This window comes from Chiloscyllium plagiosum, chromosome 13 (genome assembly GCF_004010195.1).
Source record: "Chiloscyllium plagiosum isolate BGI_BamShark_2017 chromosome 13, ASM401019v2, whole genome shotgun sequence".
Classification (NCBI taxonomy): Eukaryota; Metazoa; Chordata; class Chondrichthyes; order Orectolobiformes; family Hemiscylliidae; genus Chiloscyllium; species Chiloscyllium plagiosum.
This window is the reverse complement of record NC_057722.1, coordinates 26,604,532-26,614,619: the sequence shown is the minus strand read 5'-3', so window position 1 is coordinate 26,614,619 and position 10,088 is coordinate 26,604,532. Positions and strand designations below refer to the sequence as shown.

The following is a 10,088-nucleotide window of genomic DNA, read 5'->3' as shown; positions in this document are numbered from 1 at the left end:
TGGAGAGTGAGGATGCAAAGATCTTCGCAAGTGGCGAAGCAATTGCATTTCTCGTTTCCCAAAGCAGCTGAGGACAAATCTGGTCCGGGCGTGGTGACTTGTCAATCTTAATGTTTGACAAAATTTTCAGCACATCAGCTTCCTCTATCTCTCCATTCCAGCATGCACACCTGCTCTTCAAAGGTTTCATTCACTACAAAGTTCGTTTCTTTCGTACAGACAGAAGTAAGTAACTCATTTCGGGCTTCCACTACCTCCTCAGACTCCACACACAAGTTCCCTATGCTATCCCTGATCAGCCCTACTCTTTCTTTGACTATTCTCTTATTCCTCACATCAGTGTAAAATGCCTTTGTGTTCTCCCTAATCCATTCTGCCAAGCCTTTCTCGTACCCCCTCCTGGCTCTCCTCAGACCATTTTTGAGCTCCTCCCCTCCTGGCTCTCCTCAGACCATTTTTGAGCTCCTTCTTTGCCTGCCTTTAATCCTCTAGAGCTGAGCTTAACCCTAGCTTCCTCCACCTTACGTAAGCTACCTTCTTCCTTTTGACGAGAAGCTCCACCGCTCTCGTCATCCAAGGTTCCTTTATCTTACCCTGTCTCAGAGGGACATATTTATTCATCACTCGCAACAACTTTTCCTTAAAAAGTCTTACATGTCTATAGTGCCTTTACCATGGAACAATTGCTCCCAGTCCATGCTTCCTAACTCATGTCTGATCGCATCATAGTTTCCTCTTCCCCAATTAAATATCCTCCCATTTTGCCTAATCCTCTCCTTCTCCATAGTTATGTAGAATGTGAGGCAATTGTGGTCACTATCACCAAAATGGTCTCCCACCACAAGATCTGATACCTGCCCCGTCTCGTTTCCGAGCACCAAGTCTAGAATGGCTTCTCCCCTCATCGGCCGGTCAACGTACTGAGTTAGGAAACCCTCCTGAACACACCTTACAAAAACAGCTCCATTCAAATCTTCTGCTCGAAGGAGGTTCCAATCAATATTGGGAAAGTTAAAGTCACCCATTACAACAACCCTACTACGTCCACACTTTTCCAAAATCTGCCGACCTATGCTTTCTTCAATCTCCCTTCTGTTACTGGGGGGCCTGTAGTAAACCCCTAACGAGGTGACTGCTCCCTTGCTATTCCTAATTTCCACCCATACTGACTCGGTAGTCAGATCTTCCTCGACAGTGGAAGCTTCTGTAGCTGTGATACCCTCTCTGATTAGTAGAGCTACACCCCCTCCTCTTTTTCCCCCCCCTCCCTATTCTTTTTAAATGCTCTAAACCCTGGAATATCCAGCAACCATTCCTGCCCTTGAGAAACCCATGTCTCTGTTATGGCCACAACGTCATAGAGCATGGATCAGTACCTGGTACTAAGTTCATCACTTTTATTCCTGATACTCCTTCCGTTAAAGCAAACACACTTTAACTGATCCCTTGGTTCCTTCCCAGGAAAATCCTTCCCACTAGCTTGTCTACCTCTTGCTATTGCCTCATCTGCATCAACTCTCACCTCCGGTATACAGCTCAGGTTCCCACCCCCCGCCATACTAGTTTAAACCCTCTCTAACTACTCCAGCAAACCTTCCACCCAAGACATTGGTCCCCTTCCAGTTCAGATGCAACCCGTCCTTCTTGTACAGGTCCCACCTTCCCCAGAAGGCATCCCAATTATCTACATATCTCATGCCCTCCCTCCTACACCAGCTGTGCAGCCACGTGTAAAGCTGCGCCCGCCCCCTGTTCCTCGCCTCACTATCTCGTGGCACCGGTAGTAAACTAGAGAACACTACTCTGTTCGTCCTGCTTTGCAGCTTCTATCCTAACTCCCTGAAATCACTTTTTATATCCTCAATCCTTTTTCTGGCTATATCATTAGTGCCAATATGTAACATGATTTCTGGCTGTTCGCCCTCCCCTTTTAGAACCTCATACACCCGATCGGAGACATCCCGGACACTGGCACTAGGGAGGCCACATACCTTCCAGGAATCGTGATCCTGACCACAAAATCTCCTGTCGATTCCCCAACTATCGAGTCCCCTACCATGAGTACTTTTCTATTCTGCCCCCTTCCCTTCTTTGCCACAGTGTCAGGCTCAGTGCCAGAGAACTGACTACTATGGCTTTCCTCTGGTAGATCAATCCCCCCCCACAGCAGTATCCAAAACGGCATACTTTTTGCTGAGGGGAATGTCCACAGGGGATCTCTGCACTGTCTGTCTATCCCCTTTCCTCCCCCTAACTGTAACCCATCTATCCTTGTCCTGAGCCTTAGGAGTGACCAACTCCTGGTAACTCCTCTCAATTACCCCCTCAGCCTCCCGAATGATCCGTAGTTCATCCAGCTCCACCTCCAAATCCTTAACACAGTTTTCAAGGAGCTGAAGTTGGGTGCACTTCCTGCAGATGTAGCCATATACCCATCCAGATGCCTTTTAAATGTTGTAATTATACCAGCCTGTACGACTTCCTCTAGAGCTCATTCCATACACGTACCACCCTCTGCATGAAATTCGACCATTAGGTCCCTTTTATATCTTTCCCATCTCACCCAAAACCTTCGCCCTCTTGTTCTGGACTCCCCCACACAGGGAAAATATTTTGTCTATTTATCCTATCCATGTGCCTTATGATTATATCAACCTCTATGAGGTCACCCCTCAGCCTCTGACACTCCAGGGAAAACAGCCCCAGCCTATTTGGTCTCTCCCTATAGGTCAAATCGTCCAACCCTGGCAACATCCTTGTAACTCTTTTCTGAACCCTTTCAAGTTTCACAACATCCTTCCAATAGGAAGGAGACCAGAATTGCAGGCAATATTTCAAGTGAGTCCTGCGCTCCAGTGACTGGGCTGTGATGTATTCCTACCCCCACTGTCCTGAGCCCCACTGGCACAAACAAGGCATCACAGGCACAAATGTTTTCATGTAATCAGTTGGAGGATGTTCTCATGGACATCTTCAACATCTCCCTGAGCTGCACATCTAAATCATTATACAACTAGATACAATACTTTGCCTCCTGCAGTAAATTATTCACACTCAAAACCCAGCTCCTCTGGCCAGGATGTTGTTTGGATTTATGACACCATAAATTGGATCTACCTGGAGCCCAGTTGCAACAGCAGTGTTCCTAGAGGATGAATGGAACACTTTTTAGATGTCCTTTAAAGCATTCCTAAAGAGATGAAACATCGCTGCCAATTTCTGGGTGTACTGAGCTTGTGACCAATCAAAATGGAGAAGATATATTTAGGAAGGCAACAAATACATCAAAAGACTTTGTTGGCAGCATGTAGAGAGAAAGTTGAGGCATTAGAAAAATGACACAAACTTCCAAACACCTTAACACTGTCCAACTCTTCATGGTACACTTACTCTGCATATGACGGAGTCTCCTAATCACAATTTATCAGTATCTGAGAACCCATTACAGTGTAATGAAGTGAAAGCAAGTTATTCTTGAGCCCAAGGGACTGACAAGAAAGATGAGGCATTCACACACCATTCTGTTATAAGTTATTACTTTTATAAGTTATAAGTTATGTTATAAGTTATTACAGAGCTCAGACGATGCTCTGATGTACTGGCGAATGTTCTCACGGACATCTTCAACTGAGCTGCGCATTAGTTCCAATGTGCTTCAAGGCTGCGACAATTGTCCCCATGCCAAAAAAGTCTTCAGTGTCCTGTCTCAATTACTATTGCCCCGTTGCGCTAACACCCATCATCATGAAGTGTTTTGAGAGGTTCGTGGTGAGGCAAATTAAGATCCTGCTGTCCCCCTCACTGGACACCTTGCAGTTTGCGTATCGACCCAATAGCTCAGCAGACAATGCCATTTCCACCACACTCCATCTGGCCCTCACCCACCTGGAGAAGAAGGACACATACGTCAGACTACTGTTCATAGACTTCAGTTCTGCATTTAACACTATCATTCCTCAGCACCTTATTGGAAAGTTGAGTCTGCTGGGCCTAAAACCTCCCTTTGTAACTGGATCCTCGACTTCTTGACTGAGAGATGTCAATCAGTTTGGATTGGGAACAGCATCTCCAACACCATCACACCGAGCATGGGGGCCCCGTAGGGCTGTGTGCTCAGTCCAGTGCTGTTCACCCTGTTGACAAAAAACTGAGCAGCGATGCACAGGTCGAATCTCATCATCAAGTTCGCTGATGACATGACTGTAGTGGGTCTCATCAGCAGGAACGATGAGTCAGTATACAGAGAGGAGGTGCAGCAGCTAACAGACTGGTGCAGAGCCAACAACCTGCCTCTGAACATGAACAAAGCAAAAGAGGTGGTTGTTGACTTCAGGTGGGCACAGAGTGACCACTCTCCGCTGGACATCGACGGCCCACCCCCCTGTATAGATTGTGAAGAGCACCATATTTCTTGGCATCCACCTAACGGAGAATCTCACCTGGTCCCTGAACACCAGCTGCATAGCCAAGAAAGCCCAGCAGCATCTCTACTTTCTATGTAGACTGAGGAAAGTCCACCTCCCACCCCCCATTCCTCACCACATTCTACAGAGGGTTCATTGAGAGTATCCTGAGCTGCTGCATCCCTGCCTGGTTCGGGAATTGCACCATCTCGGATCATAAGATCCTACAATGGGTGGTGAGGACAGCTGAGAAGATCATCGGGGTCTCTCTCCCCCCTCCATTACAGACATTTACACCACACACTGCATCCGAAAGGCTAAGAGTGTTGTGGAAGACCCCACACACCCCCCACTCAACTGCTTCTCCCTCCTGTCATCTGGAAGAAGATACTGGAGCATTTGGTCTCTCATGGCCAGACTGTGCAACAGTTTCTTCCCCCAAGCCATCAGGCTCCTTAACACTATATGATAGGATTCTTTTTCATCTGAAATTGAAGCTGGAACAACGTATTAATTATCATTCTTTTATTACACTGCAATTTGCATGTTTTATACATCTTATGCATTTTATGCCACCCTTTGTATGATTGTGTAGTTTGTGCTGTCCATGTAGCATCTTGGTCCTGAAGGAACACTGTCTTGTTTTTTACAGTTGTATATAGTAGAAATGACAAACAAAAATCTACTCTACTCTACTGTTGGGTGAGATCAATTTGTAACACTTATTTGTACTGAGGGGCGTGGGTTGGGTAATGGAGGTTTTGCTACTTTTACGATGAAAGTCACAATATTGAGTTGACCTGAATCACATCTTTGCTATATCCCTGTCTAAACAGTGCTATTTCAAAGTGGCCTCCTGCCTTTAGAACACATATCCTTAAAACTATTTATCACTGATTTCACAAGTGACATTGAAGATATCCTTTCTTTAGCCATTTGGATTTGCTTTCACTGCCTTTTCCTAGCCCATTGTTTTGTGTATGGACATGTTGCAGTTGCCTGCTCTTCCTCCCTTTCTTTCTGCCTCCACCTTTGGATGTTAATTAGAAAGCAACCTTGCTGCAAAGTGTGGACATTCCTTTGAGAATTCTTCCTAATCACAAAATGTTAGGATATGAACATTATTTCCACAGTCATAAATAGAAGCAGGTTGCCACACTAGAACTTAATCCTGCTGGGTAGTCCCTCAATGTGTTCTGAAACCTATTTGGGGCATACCAGAGTGTTGTAATGAAGTAATTGATGCGCCATATCAGTATACTGCCCAGAAATCCATCATGTGCCAAATCCATACTAAAGAAAATTATTGCCAGTGAAGCCCAAGATTTCAACAGTATCAACTGTTTAGTAATAGCTGGTACAGGCCAAATGGCTTCTTTCATTGCCATATATTTCAATCTTTCTTTCCATCTGATTCAGGGTTTATGAGGATCCCACCACTGCTGTTTCATAGGGCTTGATTTTATGTTCTTGACACACTAACAAGAGCTTCTGTGACTCCCAAAACCCTGCCCACCATCTTCAAAAAGTATGGTGGAATTTTTCCCATTGATCTGATAAATGTAGTTCCATTGGATTCAAGAAGTTCAGCTCTATCCTGGACAAAATAGTTCACTTCATCTCCACCCCAACCATCACTTTAAATATTTACTCACTCACACTGTGGCAGTAATATATACTTTATACAATGTACACTGCAGTCACTCACCAATTCTGCTTTAGTGAAACTGTCCAAACCCACAATCTCTACCACTTGGACAAGATGTGGAGGTGCTAGTGGTAGACTAGGTTGGACAAAGTTAAAAACTACACAACACCTGCTTATAGTCCAACAGATTTATTTGGAAGTACTAGCTTTCGGAGCGCTGCTCCTTCATCGGGTAGCTATGGAGCAGGATCATAAGGCTGTCCCGTTGTGTCAGGTAATGGAATCTTGTGTGAGGACCTCTCTGGCTATGTCGAGGGCATCTTGAAATCCATTGTTCAGGGACTCCCAGCTTGTTGGGCCGAAGGGCCTGTTTCCACACTGTAAGTAATCTAATCTAATCTAATCTAATCTAATCTAATCTACAGATTTCTTACAGAAACTCAGCACCCATGGATTAGTCGAACTGGGAACAGTCCTCGTCACAATGGACATTTCAGGACTCTACACCAGCATCCCCCATGATGATGGCATCACTGCAACATCCTCAGTACTCAATACCAACAACTGCCAATCTCCGAGCGCCATCCTACAACTCATCCGCTTCATTCTCGACTACAACATCTTCACCATTGACAATCAGTTCTTCAATCAGACATACGGAATAGCCATGGGGACCGAATTTGCACCCCAATATGCCAACATTTTCATGCACAATTTCGAACAAGATGTCTTTGCTGCACAGGACTTCCAATCACTACTGTACACCAGATATATTGACAACATTTTCTTCCTCTGGACCCATGGCGAGGAGTCACTGAAACAACTACACAGTAATATCAACAAGTTTCATCCCACCATCATACTTGTCATGGACTACTCTTTTGTATCTGTCTCATTCTTGGACACACGCATCTCCATCAAGGGCAGGCACCTCGGTACCTCACTCTACCACAAGCTCACAAATAACCTCACGATGCTTCACCACTCTAGCTTCCACCTTACACATATTAAAACAAGCCATTCCCCTACTGATGTACACAGGATCTGCTCAAATGAGGAAGAACGTGATGGACACCTAACGGTGCTGAAGGACACCCTCATTAGAACAGGATATAATGCTCAACTCATCGATCACCAGTTCCGATGTGCCGCAGCAAGAAGTAATGACCTCCTCAGGAGACAGACACTGGATGCGACTGATAGGGTACCTTCCAGTACTTCCCAGGAGTGAAGAAACACGCCATGTTCTTCCAGCACGTGGCACGTTATCGATGAGGATGAACGCCTCACCAAAGGCCTTCCCTTTGCCTCCACTTCTCGCCTTTAAACAACCGCCATCCTTAAAGCAGACCACTGTTTGCAGCAAATTGCCCAGCCTTCAGGACAACACCATACAATCCTGTCACAGCAACTACTGCAAGACGTGTCAGAGTATCGCCATGTATACCACCATTACACATGGGGACATGACCTACCATGTGCATAACAGGTACTCATGTGACCAGGCCAACGTTGTTTATCACGTACGCTGCAGGCAAGGATGCCCCAAGGCATAGTGCATTGGCGAGACCAAGCAGCCATGATGACAATGAATAAATGGACATCGCGCAACAATTGCCAGACAAAGATGTTCCCACCCAGTCGGAAACACTTCAGTGGTCAGGGTCCTTCGGCCTTGGATCTTCGGGTAACCATCCTCCAAGGCAGACTTTGGGATACTCAACAATGCAGAGTGGCTAAGCAGAGGCTGATAGCCAAGTTCGGTACCCATGGGGATGGCCTCAACCGGGACCTTGGGTTCAAGTCACCCCACCACACCATACACTCTCTCACACACACAAACACACACACGCACACTCTTACATACTCACACACTCAGCAGACCTTCTGTCATAAACACGCTGTCTCTCAAACCCCCAAGAGGCGCACACATGTAAACACACAGTCTTACACTCATACACTCTCTATTTCTCTCTCTGTCTCTCTCTCTCTCCCCCCCCCCCTCACATGCACGCACACACACATATAAGTTTATAGGATGAATTTGCAATTGCAGAATTGTGTTTGCAGATACATTCTAAAAGCACACAATCTGCAGGCAGTCAATGCAGGCAGTCAGTCCATGTAACATTTTACAATTTCCTACTTTGGAAATAGAACAGTCTGATTCAAGATTGTGTTACAGATGAACTCTAACCTCACACCTTTAATGCATTGTCCGAGCTAAGATGTCCCTTTTTTATAAATCCTTAAATTATTTCGAGAATGTGATTTGAAAGAAGTACTGGAATTTATATATTAATGAAATGAAACTTGCAACCCATTCTAAAAGAGGAAAGACTTAATAACAATAAAGGTTTGTTCAATATATTGTATCGGTTGCAAGTATGACACCGTGATCTTTTGCTATAGATTCTGTGCCTTATCATCCTGCTCTGCAGCTACCTGATGAAGGAGAAGTGCTCTGAAAGTTGGTACTTCCAAATAAACCTGTTGGACCATAACCTCGTGTTGTGTGATTTTCACTTGGACAGGAGCAGCAGATGCAGGAACACTAGCCTCTGCACATTCTCCTCCAAGCTATACACAATGCTGTCTTGGAAATATATCACTTTTGCCACACTCTCATTGACTGCAGCAATTGAAGAAGGCTGCAAAGATAAAAATAAACAAATTCAGGTTAAAAGATGAGCAAAACTGCCTATCATGCTTTGCAATGGAATGATCTAAATGGAAAAAAGCAAGGTTTTGTACAGTTTTTTTGTTAATATAACTTCATCCAACCAAGAGCTGGAAACAAATGGTTTCAATGAAAATAACAGATAATTATAACAAGCCTGCCAGAGGCACATTGCTCTAGTTATGAAGCCTAAACCTTGAACGAGATAAGGTGAAACATAGTGTTCTGGCAAAATATACACATCTTTTCCTGGAAAATTGACTGTAAGGGGCTTCTCAAAATGGAACATCACTGGAAAAAAAGCAAAAGAAAGATGAATAACCTTTTAGTGAGACTACAAAGTACAATTTGATATGGAGATTTTAAGAGAAATGCGTGGGAAATCATGTCTCACTAACTTGATTGAATTTTATGAAGAAGTGATGAAGAAGATCATTGAAGGCCAAGCGGCGAACGTGATCTATATCAAACTCAATAAGAACTCAAGGTTCCTCATGGTAGACACTTTGGTAAGGTTAGATCACATGGAATACAGGGAGAGCTAGCCATTTGGGTACAGAATTGGCTTGAAGTAGGAGACAGAGGGTGGTGGTAGAAGGTTTATTTTCAGACTGGATGCTTGTGACCAGCGTGTGCCACAAGAATTGGTGCTGGGTCCACTACTTTTCATCATTTATATAAATGATTTGGATTGAATTGAATTGAATTTATTGTCACGTGTACCAGCGCACAGTGAAAAGCTTTGTCTTGTGAGTAATCCAGGCAGATCAAATAGTTAAATAGCATAGCTAAGTAAGTAATAGGTAAATAGTGGCAAAACAAAAACACAGGTACAGATGAATGTTGAGTTTGTGAGTCCATTCAGTATTCTAACAACAGTAGGGTAGAAACTATTTTAAAACCAGCTGGTGCGTGTGTTCAGGCTTCTGTACCTTCTCCCTGATGGTAGAGGTTGTAGAAAAGCATTGAAAGGGTGGGATGGATCTTTGAGAATGCTGGCGGCCTTTCCTTGATAGCGGGCATGGTGGATGGATTCCATAGATGGGAGGTTGGCCTTCGTGATTTTCTGGGCTGAGTTCACCACTTTCTGTAACCGTCTCTGATCTTGAATGCCATACCAGGTAGTGATACATCCAGACAGAATGCTCTCGATGGCGCACCTATAAAAGTTGGCAAAGGTATTCACCGCCATGCCAAATTTCCTCGGCTGCCTGAGGAAGAAAAGACGTTTTTGGGCCTTTGTAACCAGTGCGTCCACATGAAGAGTCCAAGAAGGTTTGTTGTTGATGACCACTCCCAGGAGCTTGACACCTCTATGCTGCTAATGTATAGGGGGCGGCATGAGTAACATCACGCC

The 10,088-nt window shown here is 44.6% G+C and overlaps 1 protein-coding gene across 1 annotated transcript in view; it reads left to right on the top strand.

Annotated features, from left to right (window-relative positions):
- LOC122556358 overlaps window positions 1–7,282 on the top strand; it is a 12,698-nt gene extending 5,416 nt beyond the window's left edge. Inside the window, exons 2-3 of the mRNA XM_043702990.1 lie at window positions 6,477–6,810; window positions 7,093–7,282. Of these exons, the coding sequence (XP_043558925.1) occupies window positions 6,477–6,810; window positions 7,093–7,282 (524 nt within the window). The remainder of the gene's footprint in view (window positions 1–6,476; window positions 6,811–7,092) is intronic.
- Window positions 7,283–10,088: the final 2,806 nt, after the last annotated feature.